At 36.6% G+C, this 27,976-nt stretch overlaps 6 protein-coding genes across 6 annotated transcripts; 3 read left to right on the top strand and 3 right to left on the bottom strand.

The window, feature by feature from the left end:
- Positions 1-16: 16 nt before the first annotated feature.
- Positions 17-12,390, top strand: LOC110842761 (metastasis-associated protein MTA3). The gene is made up of 25 exons (XM_022088563.2): positions 17-178; positions 941-1,470; positions 1,556-1,623; positions 2,687-2,780; positions 6,098-6,285; positions 6,367-6,490; positions 6,579-6,699; positions 7,045-7,103; positions 7,184-7,203; positions 7,273-7,395; positions 7,478-7,624; positions 7,787-7,839; positions 8,407-8,501; positions 8,582-8,644; positions 8,721-8,777; positions 8,854-8,925; positions 9,019-9,116; positions 9,189-9,255; positions 9,376-9,534; positions 9,619-9,710; positions 9,862-9,979; positions 10,041-10,157; positions 10,294-10,515; positions 10,605-10,644; positions 10,727-12,390. Exons 2-25 carry the CDS (start codon positions 1,362-1,364, stop codon positions 10,911-10,913), a joined length of 2,493 nt encoding a protein of 830 aa, XP_021944255.1. The 5' UTR covers positions 17-178; positions 941-1,361; the 3' UTR covers positions 10,914-12,390.
- Positions 12,353-14,888, bottom strand: LOC110842762 (protein C15orf41). Its single transcript, XM_022088564.2, has 7 exons — positions 14,716-14,888; positions 14,517-14,627; positions 14,135-14,447; positions 13,320-13,369; positions 13,084-13,217; positions 12,895-13,000; positions 12,353-12,700 (listed from the first exon to the last, which is right to left on the bottom strand). The coding sequence occupies exons 1-7, from the start codon at positions 14,874-14,876 to the stop codon at positions 12,514-12,516; spliced, it is 1,062 nt and encodes a 353-aa protein (XP_021944256.2). The 5' UTR covers positions 14,877-14,888; the 3' UTR covers positions 12,353-12,513.
- A 54-nt stretch (positions 14,889-14,942) lies between these two features.
- Positions 14,943-17,530, top strand: LOC110843697. The gene is made up of 7 exons (XM_022089720.2): positions 14,943-15,078; positions 15,188-15,324; positions 15,418-15,672; positions 15,776-15,967; positions 16,078-16,800; positions 17,050-17,136; positions 17,211-17,530. Exons 2-7 carry the CDS (start codon positions 15,261-15,263, stop codon positions 17,351-17,353), a joined length of 1,464 nt encoding a protein of 487 aa, XP_021945412.1. The 5' UTR covers positions 14,943-15,078; positions 15,188-15,260; the 3' UTR covers positions 17,354-17,530.
- LOC110843503 (cilia- and flagella-associated protein 91) lies at positions 17,400-20,310 on the bottom strand. Its single transcript, XM_035847593.1, has 9 exons — positions 20,153-20,310; positions 19,880-20,059; positions 19,619-19,771; positions 19,368-19,552; positions 19,137-19,283; positions 18,905-19,058; positions 18,753-18,820; positions 18,520-18,668; positions 17,400-18,450 (listed from the first exon to the last, which is right to left on the bottom strand). Exons 1-9 carry the CDS (start codon positions 20,232-20,234, stop codon positions 17,661-17,663), a joined length of 1,908 nt encoding a protein of 635 aa, XP_035703486.1. The 5' UTR covers positions 20,235-20,310; the 3' UTR covers positions 17,400-17,660.
- Positions 20,311-20,380: 70 nt separating this feature from the next.
- LOC118434354 (cilia- and flagella-associated protein 91-like) lies at positions 20,381-21,601 on the bottom strand. Its single transcript, XM_035847653.1, has 6 exons — positions 21,468-21,601; positions 21,312-21,388; positions 21,116-21,240; positions 20,943-21,035; positions 20,639-20,877; positions 20,381-20,577 (listed from the first exon to the last, which is right to left on the bottom strand). Exons 1-6 carry the CDS (start codon positions 21,535-21,537, stop codon positions 20,381-20,383), a joined length of 801 nt encoding a protein of 266 aa, XP_035703546.1. The 5' UTR covers positions 21,538-21,601.
- A 1,495-nt stretch (positions 21,602-23,096) lies between these two features.
- On the top strand, positions 23,097-25,814 carry LOC118434213 (neuropathy target esterase sws-like). The gene is made up of 12 exons (XM_035847116.1): positions 23,097-23,458; positions 23,535-23,684; positions 23,761-23,898; positions 23,996-24,096; positions 24,165-24,296; positions 24,373-24,392; positions 24,485-24,751; positions 24,814-24,906; positions 24,992-25,054; positions 25,130-25,263; positions 25,354-25,706; positions 25,791-25,814. Exons 1-11 carry the CDS (start codon positions 23,312-23,314, stop codon positions 25,384-25,386), a joined length of 1,278 nt encoding a protein of 425 aa, XP_035703009.1. The 5' UTR covers positions 23,097-23,311; the 3' UTR covers positions 25,387-25,706; positions 25,791-25,814.
- Positions 25,815-27,976: the final 2,162 nt, after the last annotated feature.

The raw sequence follows: 27,976 nt of genomic DNA, 5'->3' as shown, positions 1-27,976 counted from the left end.
GTATATGAGAAAGTGCTATGCAGAAAGTGAAGCTTTGTAGTTGAATTTTTTGCTCCACACAAAATTTCCTCCGGATCAGAGAAGTTCCTACTCTCTGCTTGTCACCAACTAATAATTAGCATCAGCCCGTCTTATCCACAATTCTCCTCATTATCAACCATCACATCACATACTTCAGGTACGTCAATTATCCTCCCAAATCAAAATCAACTGCAATTTGTGCACTTGGTGGAGGACGCAGAAATTGCAACTGTTTGTTGTTTATTTATTTTTGTCACCCACTATCACCTTATATAAGCAGGTCTGGTGATAAATAGTCTATTCTATTTGTGGCATTAACGACTACCCAGAATCGCAATGCAACAATTGTTTAATTATTATTTTGCAAGCTGGGATTCAAACTTTTCGATATTTATAACAGGTTACGGTTAGTTGTCTAAAGTGTATCGGCTTTGATTATCCCCGGGTTTTTTGTTGAAATAAAAATAAGTAAAGTGAAACCGGCGAGTAAATGAATTTTTTAAGGGTTATATTTCGGTAAGAAAGTGTAAAATCTGTTATCTGAAGGGTTGTCGACTGTGAGATTTGATTTGACATCTAATCTGATGTGAACTTGACAGTAAATGATGCTGCACAGTTGACACTCTTGACAGTGCCGAGTGGGAACTAATCTATTTACGCATTTTAGAAAATTATAATAGTTAATAACTAAGAAAAATATTTAGAGTAGCCAAATGACCTTTATCCATTAACAGGAAAAAATCTTAACATTTAAAAACAATAAGGTTTTTAGCTATTTAATTAATTTCCGTCTCTTAAACTATCAACATGGTGCATTCGTTGATTATGATATGGAAGTTTAATTTTCTTGTCAAATGTATACAACTAACTTTGGTGAACACTTAATGGCATTTTATAATTGGGTTTGATATATTTTCAGGGTCGCAGAAGGCAAATAGACGCGAAACTACATATTTCGATTGAAAACACTGAATGAAATGCTGTGCAACATGAACCCATGATGACGATATAATTTTTCATGTGACCCTGTGCTTCTTATCTAATTCAAGAATATCAAGATAAAGACATATTGGATGGGAATGTTCAGTTAAAAGTGGAGTTTGAATTCTTTTGATGTGTAGAATTTTAAGATTTAAATGCAATTCGTTGTGAGTTTAAAGTGGTCAGTGTGAAAGTGCAAAAGAAAGATCAAAAGCTGAAAGAATACGAGTAGTTTAAACTGCAGTAAGTTGCAGTTTCGACTGACTTGTTTGTTAGTTTTTTGCGCAAGGACGTAAATAAACTGCATCAAGCTGGATCGATATAATTTGGACACCATCATCTTGCCCACAACTGGGACAATGGACTATAAAAAAGTCCACAACAGCTTCAAAAAGGAATTCAGGATTGTTGGAGAGGAAGAATCTCCACAATCCTTGATGACCAGCAACAATATGTACAGAATCGGAGGTATATTTTAATTACATCCCCATTACCATATACACACGGCTCAACTGATTTATGTTTTTCATAACGATATGTAATAATGTTTCAGATTACGTATTTTTTGAGGCAGCTCCCACTCTACCATATCAAATTCGGAGAATAGAAGAGCTTAATAAGGTAGTAATTTAAACGAGAGTACTAACTAACCACTAGTAATCAATCCGGTGTGAATTAATTGTAAAGTTAGTTGTATTCAATTGTATTTCTATTTTAATTGTTGGTAAGAAAGGCTGACAATTCATCCATGAATCCTAATATTTGTCAAACGAAGGGCTCTAATCATTATTGGTTTCATATTTAGCAAAAAAAAGTCTGGATCAACCAGCATAATAAATTAATTAAATGAACTTATAAGGTATAAAATCTCATCAGACGAGAGCACCGTATTTCTGGTATTCCTGCAGATTTACAGGCATCATATCGATTTCTGTTGCGAGAGAAAGCTCTGCCGCAAATAATGGGACAGAGGGAAAGTGGATTTGTTGAGCAATGCAATAGTCCCCACCAAACTAATGACACTCATTGCTGCATACACACACGACGACCGGAGAATGAACATACTCCATTCTGTACTTTCGGGGTTGAGAAGAAGAGCTAACGAGAAAGAAGGGCGAGATCGCCAGATCAGAAGAGAGCGAGAGAGCGTCCTCCTCAGAAATTGTCTTTTTCTTGGTTAATATACACACGGAGAATGAAAATGAAGAAAAGTGAAAGCTAAAATCGACCGACCGACCAAATTGGGTGGAGTTCGGTGCTGTCTTGTTCTTATTTATTTTTATACTTCTCTCCGAATCCAATTTCCATGTCTCGCTGTCTCTGTACCCGCGACAATCTAAGAAAACTTTCTTATTCGTATCATGATATTGTACTTCTTGGTAGTATCATCTACATGTTTTGGACACGAAAAACGCGAATGTAACAACGAAAAATATGAATAAGAACATATAGAAAAAGTATTATGTAAATGTACTGGGTTGAGTTTTGAGTATGGTGGGGTGCTTATTATTAATACATACTGTAAAATATAAAACCATTAAATGAATGATTGCAGATATCTAAAATTGAATGTAAAATGCATTTGTAGAGATATCCTACATCTAATAAATTACTATGCAATAGTGTCGTCAAACAAATATGAAGAAAGCAATTGACTATTTGATGTATTAACCTTAACTTTCAGACCCCAAATGGTAACGTGGAAGCCAAAACAATGTGTTTCTTCAGAAGGAAAGATCTACCACAATCCTTGACGATGCTGGCCGATCGTCATTACAGTAAGATTTTTACACAACTTTAATGTTAACTATGATGAATGGCTCGTTAGTCAAACACAAGTAAATCATTTGCAAATTTGACCCTTAAGGTGTTCTAAATTAAATCTCTTAAGAAGCAGGGTAATATGAGATGGGCATTTTTATAATAGGGGGCCCGTACAACGTGACTATTGTAAGACATTCGTGTATTTCCTTCAGGGTATGAATGCTATTGATGAGGGTCATATTGGTTGAGGTCATCTTTGCGTATGGATTAAATTTTTTGGATGGCTACCCAGACCCAGACCGAGTTCAAAAATAGAAAGAAATTAAAGATTAAACCAGGATTGAAATTAATTTCTTACTCAACATTGGTTATGATAATATTGGTGACCCACACTTGTTTTACAAATTACTCTTAAAAAATCAAATTTTGCATGAAATTGATGCACTCGCACACTTTCAGTATGGGGTTTGTTGGAGATAAACAAATGCAAGTTTATGCAAGGATAGAATTTGAGTGCGGACGAGGATGTATAAAACAATATATAAGCGTGCATATTATGTCAGTCAACTCTCTTTCCATCATCATGATTATTGAGGGGTGAAAGCCCTTTATAAGATCGTTATTGATGTCCGTCTGTCTGTCCGTTGGTCCAATAACTTTTGAACGAAAAGGCATAGAAACTTTAAATTTTTAACATAAACTCCTAACCTCAAGGTGCAGGACGAGTTCGAAGATGGGCACTGTAGGTCAGTCACACCCTTCAAGGTCAAAAACGGTCACCAAATGTTAAATTTGATACATATTTAAATTTAACAGGAAATTTAAGCCCGAATTCAATGGTGATCTCCACTTTGACCGCAAAGGTCACCAAATTTTAAATTATATATAGATGTCAGTGACATCATGTCACAATTGTCAAAAACACTTCATAAGTGTCAATTTTAACAAATTTTTAACGCTGAACGTGAGTATGATACCCATTTTGACCTGCAACACCTCAGTAACCGTTTGAACGAGGCCAAAGGTCACAAATTTCGAAAAGACGTCCGCCTGACGTGTTTTCGAAGTTTACATACAACAGTAACCGGTTTTCGACAGGAAAAAATAATATAATATTCATTTTGACCTATGACACACTGCTTTCACCCCTTGGTTACATGCGTTGTAACGGTTTATTATAAAGAGAAGCTGGAGTAGCAGGAATGGAACAATTGTTGAATGGCAAGACGAGACCCCCAAAGCTCTGAGTCTTCTTTTTGCTGTGCTATGCGTGGCATGAGTTACAGATAAAAAACGCTCGCTCACACACCATTTATATTACACCTATTTCTGTAACCACCACCTCTCTTACGAAATACGACTGAATTCTACCTGCCCGTGGTTTTGAAGTAGTAACAATAATGCATGCACCAATTCATAAGTCGTGTTTTAACATCTCTTGGGTTTGCGAGGATACTAGCAGCTAGAATGTCACGTAAAGCTTAGTTCATGGCTTTGTTGGGCAACCCTTTTTTGCTCCATTCTTTATTTCTAACATTTAAATATGACTTGCCCCTATTATACGTGTGGTACGATATGAAACACGTAACATTTATAATAACAATCACTTTCAGATGCGAAGAAGTAACTGTAATCGATGATTTCATTCGTCGTATTATATTCGCAGTGTAGATTTCATTTCTTTGTTCGTTTCGACTTTTGATAAAAGTTTGAATTTTGAGATTTTATTACAAAGCTCAGGACATATTTACACTGTTTTTTAGGTAGTGACCACTTGATTATATAGGAGAATCCTAGTTCCTAGTAGGAACTGAATTGATGCATTTATTAGATTAATGTGTTAAGAAAGATAGCAGTGTTAAATATGACAAAATTCTTTATTCGCGTCGGATAGATGTTAAATTTTGCTAAATATGCTTTCAAACTGAATATCCCATCGATACAATGGAGAGCATTCTGTGCTTCTCCCGTTGTCGCCTCGTTATCTGTATATCGCACAGGAAACGCTACGAGGTCCGCAATTACATTCATAGTTTTGCTTTGTGTGCGTGGCAGACTCATCTCATCCTCAGTGAGATGAAGTCTTTGGCCGTTGTGCGACTAACTTCCTTCCACCACGAAATCTAGATCCTCTCGCCTGGATTGATGACGGGGGAGAGCAGAAGGTGGTTTTGGGTGCTAATTCCGTAAAATGGGGAAGGGCATTCATTTCATTCCTCTTTGACTATTCTGTACACGCAGCTTATTCTTTTCCCGATACCCCGATTTTTTCCATGAATTATGTTTGACCAATCTATCCCTATTGAAATACATGCATATGAAATTATCCGAAATTAATGTTTGAGTAAAAGAATATCCCAGATATTCTATATCTCAAGAAGCTTCTATATACGTGTTGCTCCGTGTATGCACATATATGTACCTCATGAAAATAGTATACCCACGGATATGTCTAAGATGAATTTGACGTGTCACATTCTGCTCGTCCAACAAATTAACTTAAATAATTGAGTATCATTTTGTATTACCGATGTATGTATGCCACCAGAAACCGAATCATGTCCTTGTAATTCGTAAATGTTCGCTCGAAAAACTTTTTGATTCTTGGGACACTTGACGGTGTCAAAAAGCTGTGAAATGGTGGAGTTTTTATTCTGATTGGATACTCTGCACCCATGGGCCAGTAATATGAGACCATAAGTAGAGGCTTGTTTGCTTATGAGAGTGAACGTGGAGTGAAAGCATGGGGATGAAGTGAAAGTTGGAGAGAGCAGAAGCAGAGGCGACAACGAAAGGGACGCTAAACAACATGTGCATTTGTGTGATACTTGATTGTGAATTACTGAGAGAGCAAGAGAGCGAGCCATTGCAAAAGGATATTGATCGTGTCCTGGAAAGTCAAAAGTGGAAAGACTCAAAAATTGAGACGACGACCGCAGTATTACGAGTACTGATGAGTAGTGTATTATGTATGAACATCCGTCCCATTTCAACGTTACCCACCTTCTCTAATCAAATGCTGAGTCTACGATCTGCATAAATATATATGATTCATACATGATCCTAATTAGCCAACATTTTAGAGAATACTCAGTATACAATGTACGATTACAATATACAATTCAGTATAATGATGCTTGTCCAGTGGGCCTAGACTTGTTAAAACTTTAGTTTCTCATCTTCTTCTAAATGTCTTGATAACGAATGGCAGATAGCATTCGAAATATTGACAAAATGAAACAAACTTTCTCTTCGATTTTTTCCACTAAACTCCGTGAATCCAATCCAATCCAACTCCGTGTAATCCATCCAATTATTATTTAATTTGCAGGTGCCTTAGAAGAAGACGAGTGGAAAGATCGAGATGGCCTTTCCACAAAACAGAAACACTTGTTAAAACATCGTGAACTTTTCCTCTCACGACAAATTGAAACTCTTCCTGCTACACAAATCCGTGGAAAATGTTCAGTCACACTTTTAAACGAGACGGAAAGCTTGCTGTCCTACCTCAACAAAGATGTAAGTGAAATGAACGCAAATCAATAGGTCGATATAACTTAATTCCAGTTCGATTAATGTCGTGATTGTGTACTGATATAGGATACGTTCTTTTATTCGTTGGTATACGATCCTCAACAAAAAACTTTACTGGCTGATCGGGGCGAAATTCGTGTAGGTCAGAGGTACCAAGCTGAAAGTGTAAAGCCCAGGCTAAAAGAAGGAGGTATATATTTTCGTGCAACAGCATCCTACTTATTTTGGGTCGACTTGACATGCATCTGCACTGTCATATTTATTTTTGCTTATTTCAGAATCTGATGAACGGGAATTGACAGAAATGGAAACAATGATTTGGACTCCTGAGCATGGATTAACGGATAAACAAATAGATCAATTTTTAGTCATATCCAGATCAGTAGGGACTTTTGCAAGGTATTTAACGAAGCTTTATTTAAAGTTATCATTAAGGTAGTGTGAATTTTTTAACCTTAGCGCATATGCACACAATATAAACTCAGCATTGCGTGCAATAATTAGCCACTCATTAAAAAAGTTACTAAACTATAGCAGTAACTTTTTAAATCTTAAGAAATTTGTAAAACCGGAAAATAGGATATGGTACTGGAAACTGATTCTCCCTTGTAATCATTCAAATCATACATAATGATTTATTAATATAGTGCGGTGACGTTGGTCCCCTGTTCATGGCGTACATGCAAAACTTTGAATATTATATCACAATGTTTTCTAACCTTGTTTTGTGCAATTTTCTTAAAGGTCTTTGGACTCTAGCAGCTCTATTAAACAACCCAGTTTGCATATGAGTGCTGCTGCAGGTAAATATAATTTTTTTAAATCACATTTTACTTAAACAAAGTTAAATAGTAATCATATATATATATATATATTATTTCAGCCTCTAGAGATGTTACACTGGTAAATATTTTGTTAATTATTATTAATTACGGTAATCCATCGAGCTTTGAGCATTGTTTGATATTTTAGTTCCATGCGATGGACACCTTACACAAATACTCGTATGACGTTTCTTCTGCCGTTTCCGCCCTTGTACCTTCTAGTGGGCCTGTTTTATGCAGAGATGAAATGGAAGAATGGTCCGCGTCTGAGGTTCATAAATTTTAAATTACACCAGAACACAGTAATAATAATGCAGGAAATAAGACTATAAGCTACGCTATTTTTATTACAGGCCAACCTATTTGAAGAAGCTTTAGAAAAATATGGCAAAGACTTCACTGACATTCGCTCCGACTTCCTTCCCTGGAAAACACTAAAAAATATAGTAGAGTACTACTATATGTGGAAAACAACTGATCGTTATGTACAGCAAAAGAGAGTAAGTGAAAGTTCATGTAAATATGTAAATGAATGCTCAACTTGAGCCTTATTATGATAAAACCAGTAGTTACGCACGAAAAGAAATAGGCTTTAGTATAATTCATCAAAGTACATGCATAATCAATGACTAGACTGATACATATCAATTTTTTATTTTCAGGTAAAAGCTGCAGAGGCCGAATCTAAATTGAAACAAATTTTTATACCAAATTAGTAAGTTCTTTGTTATTATTACCCAATCTTTTTCACCTACATCCAAGATTCCTAAACTTTTTAGCTCGTTTCCGTGGAGTGAATGTATTAGGATTATGTAATGATTATAAAAAACTATAATAATTATAGTTTTTTCTAATCTAAATAATCCTAATAATTATTATTAGGATTATTTTCTCCGGAACTCGAATTATCTACCTGGTTGTGCTCTTTATAAAAACATGCATATAAATACGTGTACAAATATATAAAAGTATCGGGGACAAAAATGGTCATCAATATCACATAATATGCAATCGAGTTAAAAATTAAAAGCAGTCCCCAGAAAATGTATCAAAAATAATTTTTTTAATAATTTCTCACTCACCCAACAACGGGTGACAACGCCAAAAAATGCGTGCCTGTCCCCAACTCGAAAATTTTTAATAATTTTTAAAAGATGGCCCATCCTTGGACAACCTCATTACATAATCCTAATACATTCACTCCACGGAAACGAGCTAAAAAGTTTAGGAATCTTGACCTACATCTAAACAAAAATCAAACTCAATTATCTGTCTTATATAGTAATAAACCAAATCCGGCTGCTCTCTCGTCAAAAGGTATGATGAATGGGAATGGTGAACAATTAATTCCTGGAAAACCATGCGAGTCGTGCTCATGTAAGTTGTTTGAATGTATTATTACATATTTAAATTCCCCTGAGCCAGAAAAATTGATGCATTCTTATTGTAAATCTCAGCTGCAATGTCAATCCAATGGTTTGCTTGGACTGGTCCTACTGGAGCCCAGGCTAGACTTTGCAGTATGTCGCTCATTACTAATTAATCTATTATGTACTGTGTGTATATTCTACTAATTAAATTAATTCGATACTATAGACCCATGTTGGAACTACTGGAGAAAATACGGAGGGTTCAAAATAGCTAATAAGTCTTGTAAGTATAGGATGAATATCATTATGTGGATGACAACATTAACATTAATTGGATGATGAATTTTATATTTGAATAGTGACGGACGGAGAGATAGAAATGACAAAGAAACCTAAAGTTGACCCTCCATCTGACGATGGCGAAGCCCCAGGTATTGTGCGCTTCTACTTTTGTTCTGATGTAAAATAAAGTGTTTGTGTTATCCATAATTATAATGATTATAAAATGTTTCTATTAATTTTAGTTGATCTTGGATCCATTGCTTCATCAATTCCAGTTGAGCGATCACTTGGTCTCTTACAAACTAGGGTCCACAGATGTGCGGTTGCTGGATGCGGAAAGGTATATCAAATAATTTAATATAAATTTGTTCTATTCATTTAGTATGGATGTGTAAATTGTGTTGTTTTTTAGGACTTCAAAATGAAAAATCAATTAGCAAGGCATTACGCTGCCTCACATGGATTTTCAATGAGATCAGGTAACACATCGAAAGTACCTGGTTATACGTAAAACAGGGATAGATTAGATTCTAGATATTTTTTGAGCCAAAGAAAGTTCACCATAGCCTCTAAATCCAAGTCTTGTTCTTATTCTTCAGGCTCACCACGTCCTGTGATGAAGACAAGAACTGCCTTTTATCTTCATACAACGCCAATGACTAGAGTCTCCCGAAGAATTTGTAGCGACATACTAAAGACACGACATGCCACCAGATCACCTTTTTGGCCTATAAATGTTATGTTAGTAAAGCAAGAATGTAAGATCATGTCATCAAATTATTTCAAAGTTTAAAATAATTATTCTCAAGTTATCAATATTAATACTAATTTTGATATTCTAGGCCAGCTAAGAGTCAATGGAAAGACATCAGAGGAACTAAAACCATTAGTTAATGGTAGAACGCGAAAATCCGCGGGTGCTTCAGTAACAGAGGTATGCAAATTGTTAAAACTAATCCATACCAAGGTATGTTTATTTGGGGGACTAGTTTGAAATTTCTTTATTCGAAGATGAATACTAATCTAACAGTTAAACATACTTTGAGTCCAAATACTTGAAAAAGTACTAATATTAACTTAAACAGGTTTCATACAAACTTGGACAAAGTGACCGAAGCAATCCAGAGTGGTTACTGTTGACCGAGAAGGGCAAAATTCCTCAGCCTGAAAAAATTGCATACCCAAAACCACCAAAGGCGCCAGGTACACATTTTTTTGAAAAACTACCATATGGATGTGATTTATAATTATTGTTATTATTCAGATGGGACTCTGATATACGAGCGAGTTCCTGACAAACAGATATGTGTGAGTGTGAATAGTATTTCTCCATCAAGTCACCTAAAACGACGAGGGTACGAAGAACTTAATGGAATCGATGGTAAGTAATCAATGAAATACCTAATATTGTATTATAATCTAATTGACATTAGAACGGTTGCATTCAATGTAGCAAATAATGATATCAGCATTATCATATTAGTAAAAATAAAAATAAATTAATAAATAAAAAACAGGTCCACCCACCAAACGACTAGCTTGGGATCCAACCGCAAATCCAACAGCTCCACGAAGTAATAGCCGCGGGGGATCTCCTTCACCATTGTCATCTCAACATTTACCTGCAACTGCCGCTATGAATTATCGTACTGTTATGAATCACTTGAATGGTAACAAAGCTAAAATGACGGCTGTAACAAGAATTGGTTCCAGGAAGCAAATTATTTCATGGATGGATGGTATGATCGCATCATAAATGTTGATATAGATAATTTTATTAGGTATTATATTCATTCAGATCGAATATATGTTTCTCTTGAATTTACAGCTCCAGACGATTTGTACTTTGTCAGTAATTCTGAAACTAAGTAAGCATTTAGTGCTTTTAAATTTCGAAACCTCAAGTAATTCAGTAAATTTTTATACTGTTGTATTCTACTATTATTCTAGAAAGGTAAGAAGACTATTGTCCACCTCAGAACTACGAAGATTGGCCAGATCTCCAACTAAGAAATCGTCAAACAAAGCGTTATCTGATTCGGCGTCATCTGTAACCGTTATGCCTGCTGCTGCAGCAGCATTAGCTGCATCGGCGCTCGTGATTCCTCCTCCATCTAGGTCACCAATGTCGACGTAGGGGTGGCTGTTTTCTTGAAAATTTATAACTTATAAACCTACTACTATTCCTAGTACACAACACTCTGGCAATTTATTGTAACGTTACACTAGTACATCATTAATCCGTGGATATTGTTAATTTTATTAGGTTTCATAAACTCGTCGATAAAGTTCTGCACAAACACTTTTATAGTAGTTGTTAGGTTGCTGAATATTACAATGCTCGAGGCTCTGTGTTGTCCATGGCCGGAACGTACGACGTACCAGGCACTAAATGTGATTACAAAAAACTCTAGGCTAATTGTAATACAGTTTTGGTAATACTTAATAAGTAGGTTTGATATTTATGCTTGATTTATAGGTGTATGGTGGTATATTGTACTTTTAAGACTTGGAGTTGGTATTTTTATCTTTTTTAGCATGGACTGTTGTGCATTGACTGCACGCATTTGTTACACAACAATTGGCTAGTTGAATAGTCATCAATACACTGTAAATTTTAATGTTAACTGGAATTGAGCAATATATACATATATGTTTAAGGATAGGTTAGGGTTGGTAGTTAGTTACCCAAAAACTGGAATGAAAGATCAAAGATATGATGTTATAGTGGATATAGTTCGCCCCTCAAAAGTATTAGATAGTTTTTGCTGACAAAGGGAATGAATTGCTGCTTTTTGTCCCTATTTGACATGTAGAAACTTGCAGTAAAGTTGAGACACGCATTATGTTTTGAATTGAAAGGACGTTTTTAGTATTTAGTAAATATACTTATTATGATGTGTTTCAAAGGCTGATGACGGTAACAATTCGTTAAGTTATGCGGATGATATGAATTCGGAGATTGAGAAAACCAAAAATACTATACAGCTCAATTTTTATTTTCTTAACTACACCAAAGACTATTATTGGCAAAAAAATATTTGAAGACTCGTCTTGAAGAGTAATAAAAATACATCATACTCTTATTTATCAAGTTTTCAGTTATGACTAATTATTTATAAGCCGACAGAATCCTCCCTCACAAAATATCTTTCAATTTTATAACAGATTGTTCCAGGTTCTGGTAATTTCTACACATGTTAAATAAGAATAATAGTGTTAAATAGCAAGCAATTCAATGTTTCTCAGTATTGCGTACAAAGGTCCGACTGCATTAAGAATGAAATGATACTGCAGTGAATACGAACCAACAACCATTAGTTAGGAATTATTATAGCAAGAATAATTTACTATATTATGAAATATGCTCTATGAAAGCTATCACACGCTCTAGATCCGAAGACATGTGTCGTTTGATTGATTGAATGAATGAAATATTTATGTTGTATTTATGAATGTACAATCTTGTACAGAATAATTAACTTGCTCATGTTCAGTGCATATATCTTACTCCAAGATTTTGTAAAATATCAGTAAAAACTGCGGTGAATGTTCTGAATGATTATAGAATTGGTGTACATTTAAAATAAACGAGCCGTTTTATTCAAACTTAACCAACATGAACTTCTTTGTTTTAATTCAAAAATAGGTTACTAGGTTACTAGCTATAAGAGCTTAATTTTTTTTAAGATTTTAAATGCGATTATAAAAACATTATTTACTACACATTGATTGAACTAGCTTTTAGATTTACTATTTGAGTTTGGCGACGACGACGACTCCAAGCGAAATGATACCACAAGTGAGGGATTCATTTTGGTAATGGTTGCAGGTAAATGGTCACTGATAAAGATGCCCTTTGGTGTTCTTGATTCCAAAGTTTCTACATGGCCAAGCCAGTAAATAACCAAACCAGGTCCAAATCTAACTCAACAATGAAAATGTAAATTAATAGTACAGTATTACTGTTCATTCAAGATTAATATGCAGTAAAAAGTCTGAAAGGTTATTTGGCGGATGATTGGTTTCCATTGATTGAGTTTGTTTATATTTTCCAAATTTATATAATATTGAGCAAAGGAAATGTATGAAATATAAAAATCATGGTAATTGGTTACCTATTAAAATAACATGTAAGCTGTTCATTAAGATACGTTTGATGCGTCACTTCGTCACCAAACGTTGCCTTGCTTTCTATCCAGTTGACTACTCGACCTTCAATTCCTAGTACAAAACGAACAAATTATTAAATTACTGTAATATTCGACACATTTCTAAATCCTATTGGTAAGAAGAAAATGTAGTACCGATGGGAATGTCCAATTTGAAGTCAGGAGTCTTATCGTATCCCAGTAGTCTCAATTGCTTCTCGTCAAGGTATGAAATTTTCTTTTCGTCAAGTTGCTTCATGAGTATCATTTCATATTCAGAGCCAACTGTCCTATATTCATTTAAATAAAATTTCCAATTAATACACATGGTATAGTTTACCAAAATTAGCACACACATAGACTGTAGATTGTTCCATATGCATATTAATTACCTCTTGATAATGTCAGGACAAGGTCCGTAGTGATTATCGTGTACTAAGCACTGCAATTTAAGGGGTTAGGGACGAAATATGGAGAGGACGGAATATTACCTCTGAAAAATGGCTGAAAAATATGTGGACGACAGAAATATGGATAGAAATATAATGTGGATGAAAAAAATGTGGAAAATGTAATTCTTTAGATAAATTAAAAATATAGCTTTGACTGGGGTAACAATTTTACATGGAGCTATCATTGGATTTCTGAGAGCTACCGACTTCAACTCGGACCCAAAATTTCCGATTTCCGTCCTGAAATTCGGTGTAAATTTACGTCGGGTTTGGGTCTCAAATTGTAATGAGAACTTCTAACCAATGTTCTTTAACATACATGACACAGTGTAATATAATACCAGGGCACGTTCAAAAACTCCATGGGGGTGTAACCTGAACATTATATGCATATTTACAGTCAGGGGGACTCAATAAATACGTCGAATATTTTTACCGACGAAACCCCCTGTTGGAGGAGTTAGCCCCCAGGGGTGTGTATAGTAAATTTGAATAGTTTGTACTGTGCATAGGGACAAATTAAATTAGAATTAGAAGGGTGAGTACAAGAATAGCACATAATCCTCATAACCCATAATTTCCATATTGAAGGCATCCACGTTTTGCCCTTTCCATATTTATGGCCATCCACATTTCTCCACCCACATTTCTTCCCATCCACATTCATTTTATACACATTTTGTCCGGATCCCCAATTTAAGAACTACTATAAAAATCCAACTAGCAATTCAATGTTTGTCTGTTTTTATGCTTACCAAATAGACTTCATATGCGACATGTTGATCTTCAATCAGATTAGAATTTCTTAACAATCTGGTAATTTCAGTTCGCATGTTTCCAAAATTGTAAAATATTTTCTTCTTATGAAAATCTCCCATTGCATCAGCTACTTGCTCAGCCTCGCCTGCACTGCCGACTTCATTCTGTTGCTTATCATACTGAGCTTGTAGTTGGCGTAGATAACCTTCTAAAATGAATCTAGCAGTGAGTACAGGAGTGATCCCAATCTCGTCTGATAATCGCAATATAATTCCCGATTCCTCCCTCGCAGCCACGGCTTGCTGAAACCTAATTTAGACCATTTATGAAAACACTGCTATTTTAAATAATAATCAAGTGATTTGTTTTATTCATTACCGTTTGTAATACAAATCGATATTTTCCGGGGTGTTGTGTTTCGAATGTGTCGCCTTCATCCTACGCTGCACATAGTTGGACAATAGACTTCCCAACGTCATAAATGGAACTCTGAAAAATACCATATTTTAAATATTTTGCCTATATTTTTTTGTTTAAGCGCAAAGTGAAAGTTACTGTTTTGTGTGCTGGGTCTTACGTTGGATATTTCCCTTCCAGCACCTCTTGACAATCTCTTATATTGTTGTTTTGAATAGTTTTTATAATATCGTTGTACAAATTAATTGACATCATATTTAAGTTGTTGATTCTGCAAAGTGAAGACACAAACGTGCACGGCAGCTGTTCACAAACGAACATTGAGTGAGTGAGTAGTGTGGGACTGTTGAGAAGCCGGGTCCAAGAAGGAGGGAAATATTTCGTATGGCTGACTGGCAACCAACCGCCTGCCTCATCATTCATCAATCTCAAATGTCACATGTGCAATTCACATCAAATTCTCTCAAAATTTTGGGAGTTAATTAATTTTAGGTTCAAAATTAAGGAATTATTTTTTGTAAAGGTAGGTCAAACAATATGTGGGTACATAACAACTACCTACCAATTAGATGATAGCTTCAGCTACAAATTGTTCGAACGAATATAACTAATATAACTATTTGATATTATAGCAACTACTTACTATACGCAATAAGGACGATTGACAACTGGTGAACTGCCTGCAGAGAGAAAAGATTGTTGAAAATGGGGAAGCATCGCAATTCCTCGCCAAAAAGTCGGTCTTCTAAAAAGCAACCGAGATTAAATGGTAAGTACATGCTTCCTAACAATGGCAAAGTCAGTCGTCATAATTAATCACACGCAATTTTCAACTGTTAATATTAGAAATTATCATTCATAGATGACTGTGCAGGGGGAAGTCGCCAGAACCCTTCTCCTATCCTGACCTCGACCCCACAAGCAACTGCAACGAACAATGGTTCAACCCCAGAACCGCGCGTTGATCTCGATACATACTACAAGATGAGGGGGTTGTCATTGTCGCGAGCTCTCCGCCTCAATAGAAGCTATGTGGGACATGAAGGCCCGGTTACAGCGAAGGCCTGCAGAGGACTCGTTTACTTGGACTTGTATGTTCCTCCAGAAGGATACACAGGTAGGACAGGACTATTTGATTTGCCACACTCACTTAAACATATTATAGTTACACTGCCACTTAAATAAGTACCACTTATTGCATTCCATCAATTTGATTGCAGAGGCTGACGTGCCCAACATCGAGGATCTGCCGTATAGTCAACCCCTAGAGGATGACAACGTGTCTCCAGCTATTCGAATAGCTGCCATGTACAAAATGAAAGAAAAACCTGTTGTTAGAGATAAAGATTATGATTCCGATGAGGAATTTCAGAAATTGTATAACAGAATCACCCACCGTTCGCCCGATAAAGGTATAAGGTCATGAATAGTGTAGAAATATTAGTGTATTATGATGCTTTTGATAGTTTATTAGTTAAACCTATTATATTATGATGTATTAATACTCGATGCTGGATTTTAGAAAATTCGCCTCAAGTTGTGAAGCAAGAATCAATGAAACTGGACACAGCTACCGATTCCGAATTAAAGATGGAAGAGATGTCCCTTAGTTTCAATACGTCTACTTCTTCATTCCCAGATTGGGGAGATCTCAATGACTCTGCACTAGTTCGATGTACTGAGGCCGCTGAAGAGGCAGAACAAAACCTGCAAGAGCAGAACAAGAAAAATAAGGAAACCGACAATGATTTCAGCATCATCAATATTGTCACTGAAAACAATACTGGTATTAGGAATCAAACAATCAATGACATCACCATCGGATCAATTCCTTTGAATCCCACAGTCTCAAACATTTGTGTTGATACTCCAAAAAGTGCTAAAGGTATTTCTCGACGGGATGCTCGAAGAGGCCAAGTTATGAAAAGTTCAAGACGTTCATCTTCGAGTACTTCATCTTCTTTGAACACTGTTGAAAAGATGACTGTTCCAGTTGGGTCAGAATCAAAATCAATTAGTCAGTCATCTTCCTACCGAAAACAGGGCAATCATCATGTATCTCGAACATTGCTCTGGAATGATAATGATGTAGCACCAGCACCACCGGCACAAGTAACAAACAAAATTGGGGATTTTGAATCTGACGATGACGACGAAATCTTTAGTCAAATACCAATACCTGATGATATTGTTGAAAATGTGGTCAACTACACGACGAATGGTGCTAATTACAAACCTGATATGCGTATGTAAAGATAACAATATTTATTTCACTCTACAATCTATTTAACTAATTTTGCAATGTACCTAGTATTTATTGTTTTCGTTATCACCACGCCACTATATCTTAAACAAGCCATATGTAATGTTCTTTGCTGTACTGACTAATTTATATTTTAGCTTGGCTTCGACTGCGCAATACTCTGTTACCTTTGCCATTAATATGTGTCGGCAAATTCAGTAAATGTAAATATCAGTTATATGTATCTAATAGGCGAATTATGTGATCAAAGTACGTTAATAATTGCGGACGACGACAGTTTACTAAGTAACACGGACGTTGTTGCTCAAAGTGACGAAGGTTGGTTTAGTTTGTTAATTGCTTACTGTATTTGCTATTGTAATAGTTTTTAATTGGCTTTATTTAAATTTTAGAAATGACATCGCCCACTAAAACTATGAGAAAAAAACAAGAAGACTCAGTGGAAAATGTACAAATACATGGAATCATGGAATCTCGGTCTCGATCTCTCTCGAAAAAATCAGTCAAAACATCATTCAATACACGGTATCGATAAGTGGTAGAAAAGCTCAACGTAATACTTTTTATAAAATTGTTATTACTATATATATATTCATATTTATATATCGGATTAGGGTAGATGGCCCAATAATTTTGCTAAAATTTATATTAATTGTTATATACCTACACTTGTTAGACCTATTGTGCTAATATAAAAATTAAATACTTGTGACTCGATAATAGTACTTTATCTCATTGGCAATACTGAATGTTGTCTTAATTTTTTGTACTAGAAATAAAATAAATTGAAAATCTTTATTAAACCATATTCGAGTCAATGATAATGGTCTTGTTTCGTGTAATTAATCGTCATCAGAGTCCGCGTCATTTGGTATTTCGATATCTTCATTTTCCTTGGGATCTGGAACAACAGTTCTTCTCGCTTCCAGAATGATCTCGTCAATAGCCCCCCGAAGTCCTGCATATAGTGTTTCTACATGAGCGCCTGGTTCCAAGTCTAATTCTATTTGGAGTGCTTTGGCTGCCATTTTCTCCCTGACTTCATCCGCTACAACGATCGTTGGATCTTCAAACAAGTGTTGAATTTGGTCATCTAGCTCTGGCACTTCAATCGATTCGTCCTCCATCTGTGTGGGTTCTCCAGTTCCCAGTTCTATCTGGGCATCGGGTGGCAGTTCTGGTGGAACAAATTCTGGAATTTCGACGTCATCAGGGTCATTCTCCTCTTCTTCCTCCTCTGCTGCAAGTCTGGCTTCTTCCTCTTTTGCAAGTCGCACGGCCTCTGCTTCAGCCAACCGAAGCGCAACGACAGCAGCCTCGGCCTCGTCCTCAGCTTTAATAACTCCGTCCACCGCCTGCTTGATGAGGTCGTCTACTGCTGATGCACTTCCATCCGTAGCTGCCCACCCGACAAGGCTGTGTTCTTGGACGATGGGAGGGAGTGGCCCAGTTACAATCTGCTTGAGAAGTTCATGGGCTCCAAATACAGCATCTAAAACTTGTGAGGCTGCTTTCTTGTAACGTGTCTGAGCAGCATTCAGTTTTTCTTGGTGACCAAGTCTGCTTAGTTCTGGAACGATGTAGCCTGACACTATTTCTGCAGCGAGCTCTTCCTTCTCAAATTCTCCAATCCTATAAAATAATTGGACATATATCTACTTCTGTGCGTTAATAATTAGGACATGCAATAAAAATACTTACTCTGTAGGCATAGAATAAGCAACTTCGTTCAAAGTCGATGCCATTTGACGCACATAATTTCTGGAGGCTTCGTCCGCCGCACGATCACTGCTTTCAATGTAGATATCTTCCAAGTATATATCCACGGTTGCTTGATGGATTCCAACGATCTAGATGAAGATGAATAATTGTGAGATGGTTATACTGTTACTCAAGGATATGCGACAACGTGAAAATCTCACGCAAACTTATACCTGTCTAAACATTTCATCATTCGTTCTCCGATTTTCTTCTTCCACGAATCGTCTCCCTGCCTCCATCGCTGAAAGAAGAAATGTTTAAAGTTTACTTTGAAACATTATCCAATAATATTTGTTGGCATTTCTAAATTAATGTACATACGTACCCTCTTTACGACGCCTCTCCCTCTCGGCCATGAGGATGAGAGCATGAACCTTGCGTTCGTCAATCAGACGAATCATTTCCTTGTCCAAAAATTCGAGCATTTTGTTGAGCGTCTCCCCTTCCAAGTGACCCAAAACTTCTTTCACTTCAGTGTCCTATGCGTAAATGCATATAAAATGTATTGATAAAACTTGACCATGACGAACATATTTGCATATCTACGAATAATACACCTTTGTTGTCTCCGCGTCGGTCTGTTTCTTCATGGACATCAACTTTTGCATTTGTCCTTCCTCAAGGCGCAAACAATTGGGGTCCATGTCAAACATTAGTTTCATTCCCAAAAGTTCGTTCATATTTTCGCTGATTTCTTTGCGAATCTAGCTCAAAGTAAAAAAAAAAGAGTAAGCATTTGTAGCAATTAAATTGTACACTTTACTTTAATGCAATGAAACTAAATGCACCATTTTCTGGACCACTCGGCCTCGAGCAATTTTCTGCAAAGTAATGCAGTGGGGTTTCCTCCGCCCTTCTTCGTTTTCTCCTTCCAGCGAAATTAGTGGAGCGGAAAGGCGTCCATCCAATTCGGGCATTAAAGGCCCAGGCTCGGGCCGTTCGAAGGGACTTACTTTTTTGGGAAGCTGCCAATCTACATAAATAATAATCAAACCTAGAATACATGAAATCTTGATTGTAAAATAGATGAAAATTTAACCTTTAAAAGTTGCATATATTTTCTCCAACTTTCTTTCCAGCCTTTTTTCTGTTTCACTAAGTTCGCAGTTCTTGATTCTCTGTTTGAAATTATTCATGTCAAACAACATTTCTCCTTGAACAAAGGATTTTGACTCGGTCAACTCTTGGAACGCTGCACTCAAAATCGAAATAAATTTAATCACGTGATGATGATGCGATGAGCTTGAGATAATTAATAACATAACTGCTCGGCTAAAATCAACTAAAAACATTTACATACCTTCAATGTCCCTATGCAAAACAAACTGGAAATGAGGAGCTGGGTTAAGGACGTCCATGTGTGGGCCATCCCGAACCAAGGGGGCGTATAGGTTAGAGTCAAATTCGGTGTAGTCTTTAATTATATTTCTCTTTGGTGATGGTTTAGCCTCGAAATATTTCTTTTCCAGCATCCTCATATCTGATTCAAACAAAATATACATGCAAAGTATTTGCAATGATTACCAAACAAATTTCGAGTGACATAATATTTTGTTATTTGGTGATTACACACCTCGAAAGTATTGATGCTTCACGTTTTCCAAGTGTTTAGAGTTTCTACTTTTCAGAATCCCTTGCAGTCTTTCGAGCCTCATGGTCTGCTCCGTCCCAACTTTTGCGCTATACTCGACCAGTAATTTCGTTGTAATGTCCTGTTTTAATTGGAGGATTTTCTCTAGTTCCTGGTGTGCGGAAACAAATTTTTGTCGTTTCAAGCTAATTTTATAACCCTTGGACTATTTTAATCAAATACTATCTCAAATTGGTTAACCTTCTCACGATCCGCCCACTGCTGAGCTTCCAACTCTTCCATCAACTTTATCCGTGTTTCGAACCCTTTCTTGTCTTCTGCAATTCTGTCCGTGTGTTCCAGAATTCTTCGTGAGAGTGCTCTTTCGATGACCACAATATCATCAAGAGTAAATGGCAGTCCCTTCCCTGATAAAAAGTCATTTAGAAAATGCATATTTAAGAGAAAAATAAGAGAGTGTCATCCTACCCCAGGTCAGCTTCGCCAAGGCCAGCACTTTCGGGTAGGCCCCCGGATATGGGAGTTTGTAAGGGGGCGAATACGGGTCAGTTTGGGTCTCGGTCTCTCTTAGATCCGTCTGCATTCCACGGCTAATAAATCCACTTCGTTGGGTTCTTTGAGTCTGCAAAATCTTCTTCTTCTCCTCCGGAGGCAGCTTGTTAAAATCAAAGGGCTCCCGATGCATTTGATAAGACGGAGGACCATATCTTTTTAAGGTCAGAGTTCATGACATTGTTTTTTGGAATTTTATGTCACACTGCCAGAATAATACCTGAGTCCATATTTGGCACGGTCGGCACCAGTCACGTCGTCACATTGTCGAGGCAGAGGTAACGAACCAGTGTCCATTGGCATGATTGGGACCCTTAATTTCAACAATAATTGCGTCACGTAAATAAAAACGCCAAGCACACTAAACATAATCAGAAAGACTGAGAAAGTCACCCTTGGATGTCATACTGCGGCATGTACCCCTCGAGATTGCTTGGCTGTGGAATTGTGAGACATGGTTGAATCCTACGGTCTGTTTTCAGTTCACTAAAGAACGATTCGTACACTGGTTTCAATTTCTACGAAGAAATTCTACATTAGTGGTTTATGATAGTTTTTCATTTTTTAGGTAAATTTATAGCTATCTTACTACTCGTGCCCCAGACTTGATCCCAGACGCTGCATCCTTCATAAAATCCTCTCGGCTCGGCATGATATAATTGGGATCTATAAATTAGTGACCTTAGGATGATACATCCTTAGTGCATGTATGGATATGTGTATGTGGCATGTGTAAAGATCTCACCATAAAGGAAGTCATGAGGTCTTGAAGGGAACACGAGGTTCCGATTAGGAGGAGTTTGGTAATTAGACATGATGGTATCGTTGCGAAACAAGATTTAACTAAACTTTGCAGAATTCGGTCACCGAATCCAATCACCAAATGATATCGTCTTATGCTATTGGCCATGCGATTTTCGACGAAATTGAGCTAAGCATTTACATAACGAAGCACCATAGCTACAAATCCCTTAAAATTGTATATATGCAGTGAGTCTGTTTGGTCGATGGAACTTTCTCCAACCAGAAAAGATAAGAATAAATACAGCATACGAGTCAGAAAGCACATGCATATGACTGCAAATCTCAAAAGAATCTCGTCTTGGTTTGAAAGATTGGTTGCAACGTTTAAATAATGTTTCGAGAATTATTTCGAGAATTATTTATTGGACCAGACTCAAGTGTCACAGCGCAATATTTTGGAACAAGAATTAATACATTTTTTCTTGACAAATTATTTGCCACAATTTGTATTGGAACATCGTGGACCCTGTTCTTAAAGTTGTGGAGAACAAAACGTAAATTTTTGGGGTCAGAAGATCCACGATATTTGTACATGCGGAACAGACGACTACATATGACGGATACACTGCATGCACGTAAGATTGACATGTTTGCACTTTCTCAACTTCCCCAATATAAATTAAATGAAATATTTAGAAATGCTAAATATTATTACTCATGAGGCATTACTAGTGCTAAATTCATTTATATTGATACTTTTGCAATTTGCAAGTGCTGTCAGATCCAGAAATTGACATAAACCATTTGAACAACGACTTCTTCAGATATGGATTTGCACCCTACGCTTACGTCGCTCGTGATGACTATAGATTGGGGGACGCGGAGTGGACTTATCGCGACGTGTGTAAATTATAGTCCATCATTAATCATTGCCCATAATAATGTGCTGTAAGGATTTCTTAAATTGTCTGCACTAATCTTAGATTGAAGCTCCAAGTGTGATGACTTCAAGTGGTCAAACTAGTGAAGTCACTATTACGGAATCTGCTGAATTTGAATACTTTAAGAAATCCATATGGTGAGAAAATGTATAAATAATTAGCAAACCTAATGATTTATTAATGTAATTTAATTGGCAGCATATGTGGGAGATTTCCAATGTCCCATCTTAAAAGAATGTTTAAAGAAAGCGAAATTCTGGAAATGGAACCTGACCAAGTTTTGTTTGAGATTGGAGATCCAGGTAAATTGCTCGACCTTATCAAGGTTGTACATATGTTTCACTAATTTTCAATTTGTGATAACTTGCCCCACAGATGACTTTATGTTCATAGTAATCCATGGTTCAGTTCAAGTGTTAATATTGGATGATAAGAAAAACACTAAAAAATTGAGAGTGGCTCAGGTATTCTCCTAAAATTATAAAACTAAATAATGAAACTGAAATCGTAAAAGTAAAATTGCGCAGCGTGGGGACCGAGTTCATTCCTTGTTTTCTTTTGTTGATGTCCTAACTGTAAGTATTTCAAAATATTTAAAACACATGCATACGTACACATACATACAAGCTATGTACTTATTGTTTATTATGGTTTATCTGTTCAAGGGAAATTCCAAACCACTCAAAACTGTTGAGGCATTTGCAATTACGAAAAGCCGTGTTGTAAAATTTCCTGTGCCAATTTTTCGAGTATAAACTCCCACGTTTACCTTGTTATTACGGTTTAATTCTAGCATTCTTTTGACCAAAGTGTTTCCTCTCAGGAATATTTGCAGCTACACAAAGAGAGAATTCCAGATGTAATTTGTAGGCTGATTAGAAAGATCTATGAAATAAACTATTTGATGCTGCATCGGGTGCTAGGTTTGGCGTTGATCGCAATCGCCGACCCTCCGACGCCACTTTTGCTCCAAAGCCAACAGAGTTCACTTCTATCGATGCATCATGATGATTATCCCATCCCGGCCCCTACCGAAGATATTCCTGACCAGGTTTGTTGTTGTCAATTAATATTCATGCAAGATCAGGTAATGATGATCAATTAATGGTTGCACAAAAAACATGCAGATACGAGAAGATGCCATCAAATCATTTGCCACATATCTTGGGATTCCTGGAAATTCAAACGTATTGGACAATTGCCTCTTATTTATATTTGATCCAGACCAGAGGCCGAGGGAGGAAATCCTTACTGGACATCCTGTCATCGACAATGAAGTTTGATAACAATATCTAACATAGTAATTATTTATTTGAGACTAACTGTAAATATTTCACGTATTGACAATTTCAGAACATCAAGTTTAAGTATATATTCAAGGGTCAGGTAGAACTCTACAGAATCAACTCCAATCTTCAGGATGACAATGACGCTGATACTGAAGCCATTTTAACACATGAAACCTTATACATCCTCTTTCCTGGCGAGGGGGTATGAGAGAGAGAGAATATACCTGATTCCTGTACCACTCTAGTTTTTGTAACTTCAAATTAATTGTGTAATTTAAATTTTCTTGTAATAATAACAGGTCGGAGGTCTTTCCACATTTGCAGAAGTGGACAATTTCCTATTTATGCGTATAATTCGTCGAACAATTATTGTTGCAACTACACAGAAAATTAATCAGAGGTGTGTGTAAAAACATACATTCAACGTATTTTAATTGTGTGTTTAGGTATTAATGATTTTCTGTTCAGACTGTTCCAACAATATCCATGCGCAATTCTTCCGATGGCTAATCAAATTATAAAACGCCTGTCACCAACAATTCGTAAAATGGACTTTGGCCTAGAATGGGCAATGGCTGAGGGAGGGAAAGCTTTGTTTGTGTATGAAAGCAGTAATTAAAAAATGTTTTGGATGTACCAATGTCTATTTATGTATGTGTTTGGGTGATTTTTGTAGGACTGGGAGCGAAGTTCGAGGTAATGCATAATGAGAGAGAACAGTATTCCTCGGACTCTGATAGTCTAATCCTAATTTGAAATTGCTCAATGTTCTCGTCTACTATACGTAGACACATTTGTGGTCCTTGAGGGCAGATTAAGATCATACATGATTGATCCAAAAGGAAAACTGACCTACTACGGCGAATACGAAAGAAATGACTGGATAGGACTTGTGGAAGCATTGGTTAGATATCCAGTTCGCAGCAAGACCGTCATAGCCGTTAGAGACACTGAAATTTGCAAAATTCCCATTGATTTCATCACCTTTCTGAAAACTACATTCGATGCTGCGGCATTCAGTCTTCTTGGATATATCGGTCACCGAGTTGGGAAATGTAAGAATTGGGTGATAACTAAATAAAGGGAGCTTGTTCTAATAAAAATTTGGTTTTCACAGATCGATTTTACACTCAGTCGTTGAAATTATCTCCTGAAATGCAATTAGTTGCAGGGACCTCGCGACGATGTGCATCATTGAGTCTGATCCCGGGTGAATATTAACTCAGCCCTTGAGTTTTTAAAGTATTATTTTCAGTCATTGAAGGCAGTTATTAATATTTACGCTTTCATCCCAGCGATTGAAGATATGCCCTACATCCCATTTGCAAAGGAGATAAAAATGCACCATGACATATTCGGTTAGAGAAATCCTTGTTGTTATTTTCTGTTGTTATAAAATTAACTATGCATTTCATAATCATGAACTGACGCAGGTCCATCAGTGGTTTTGTCATGGATCACAGTCCAAGAAGAGTTTAATCTGGAATTTTTGGATTACGATCATGAATATATGGTGGAAACTTGGGTACTGTCAATGTTGGCTCGACATGATCTCGTAATCTTTGTGGTAATTCATCCTATCGAATTATTGGCTCCAATTGAATAGGGTTTTGGGATTTTTGTATGTTTATTCCTCGTTTGATATTATACATTCCAGTGTTCCAACGAAAGCTTGCAATGGACAGAGTAAGCAATGGCTCATGTGCATGTTAAATATTTATTTGACTATGTATTAATAACACTCAGCTTATTTTATTTTAAAATGTCGACTCGTTCTTACGTTTTGCAGTTTGTGTATTAGACATTCTGAAATAATTATTACACTTGGAGTTCAAGATCGACCGATTGATGCTACCAAAGTATTTATCATTTAATTTAGCTTGACGTACGTACAAATGAGTTTATTATTTTGTGTCCAGCTTGAAAAAATGATGATCAGTAAGCATATTTCACATCGGAAAAGAAAGGAGTTAGTAATTTTGCACAAGTTGGAAAGAGATGAAAGACACAGTGAGCTCTCCTACATAATTACGTACATAAACTTTGGGACGAGTTAAAATTTAGTGATTAATATTCTGTATAAAATCTGAATAGATCGATATCAGCTCCCTCGGGACACAATAGCTTGGTTGGAACAACGACCCTGGATTAATTGTCATCATCACATTAGGATTCCTGCCGAAGCGTGGGATTTCACTGGTTTAGTGTCGAATTCCCAAATAGTAATCAATCAAGTTACGGTTAGACTATATCCTTTGGGTCTATGCACTTACTTGTGCGGCATTCTTTGTCTATGCAGGATTTACATTACAAGTCTTTGCATCGCAAAACAATCAAACATTCCGACATGTCGAGGTTTTGTAGATGGCTTATTGGAAAGTCCGTGGGTATGGTTTTCACCGGCGGTGGGGCTCGTATGGCTGTACAGGCTGGTAATTTTCTCAACTTTTAAATACTTCTTGATACATAATGGATTGCACCACGACGAGTTTTAGACCGTATATTTTTATGCAGGAGTCCTGAAAGCAATAGTTGATCATGATGTCATGGTTGACATGGTTGGTGGCGTTGGGACTGGGTACATCATATGCGCATTGTATGCCATTTACGAAGATATAGATATAGTGTTAAGATATGCGGAAGAAATGTTTAGGGTACAACACCTTGCACATATTCGAGCACTGATAATAAGGCACTTGTACTTATCATTTTACACTATGAATTATTTTCAGGGAATCCGAGAGGCATCCAAGACGGCATTCGATCTCACAATCCCATACATTTCTCCAGTACAAGGGCGAGCATTACTTTCTCTGGTTATGAAATTCTTTGCAAGGACGAGGATGGAGGACACGTGGTACATAAATTGCTCACTCGATCTGTTATCAGTGAAATGTATAATTTCACTGACAACTATATTATGAGCAATATTCAAAAACATGAAGTTTTCATGCTAGGTTAGATTAACATTAAACTTTATGCATGCATAGGATTCCCAATTTCTGTTTGACGTGTGACATCAGTAAACAAGATTATCGTGTTCACCGAGATGGTACGATGCATAATATATTATGAATGGTGTATAAGAATTAATAAGTAGTTAAGAGTAAATTTTAATGTAATAAATACGAAAAGGTCCATTTTGGATCTACGTGCGAGCTTCACTGGCTAATTTCATGGGAGGACCACCAATTAACGATCCAAAGGATGGAGGCTACATTGTTGACGGGACTTTTGCCAACCCAATTCCTGGTGCAACTGAAAAATAGATTCCAGGTCACCGTAACAAATTTATTTACTGATTCCACTCTTCTGATTGTTCATAGAGGACATTATGCGGAAATTCGGAGCGGAATATGTGCTAGTCATTAACACAACGGACGGAAAAACTTTCGACACTCGAAAATTCGACCCCACGAAAGACATTTGGACAAATGCTTGGCGATTATTTTTGTTGCTGGCGTCACGCCTCAATTTCAAGACCCCAGATTTTGTTAGAATTAACGAAATGATCAATCGTACACAGAAAATGATGTACTCGGAAGCAGTGGAAGCAAATACTGATGGACTATATGTGGCTTTTATTAAACCTAATTCAGAAATGTACCCTGCGCAATTGTATCGAGATTATAATAGGCTCTTAGTAAGTAACTGGACATCTACATATATTATGAGCAACGGAAGTGAAAGCAGGTGAAAGTAGAAATTTCATGTGTAACTATATACAACTCTTGAGTTTGGTCGTTACAAATTCCCTTCACTTCTGTCGGCGAACTTTCAAAATCACATCAATTCTCGCCAGGCATACAAAACATCAGACAAAATTATTGTGGAGATTTAAGAATTAACTTGTTTATCGGTATAGCACTTGGGACACCAATACACTCAAATAATTCTGGCCGAGTGTCCAGTGAAGGGTGTTCCCTTTCATGAGTTCTGGTCGAATATGCGTTTGGTTTCAGCCAAGACGGAGCAAAAACAAGGTCGAGGAATTCGGTACCAAATAAATGAAGATTTTTGGGAAAGCATAGATGCACGCATTTTTGAGAGAGACGGTAATTAATATTTTACAAAAATACGTATAAGTGAATGATACTAAATATGAGTGGGTTCGTGTTATTTCTCAAAAACTTTTAGAAAAATTGGAGAAAGACAAACATACAGAATTGGCCACAAAGTTTGGTCCTCACTTCGTCAAAGGCAACCAACCAGACCCCGAAATGGTCAAGAAAGTTGAGCGCCAAAACAAATACTCGAAAGCATTCAAGCACTTTGTCTTT

The sequence above is a fragment of the Folsomia candida genome, unplaced genomic scaffold (genome assembly GCF_002217175.1).
Source record: "Folsomia candida strain VU population unplaced genomic scaffold, ASM221717v1 Fcan01_Sc002, whole genome shotgun sequence".
Lineage (NCBI taxonomy): Eukaryota > Metazoa > Arthropoda > Collembola > Entomobryomorpha > Isotomidae > Folsomia > Folsomia candida.
This window is presented reverse-complemented; position numbering and strand designations above follow the sequence as displayed.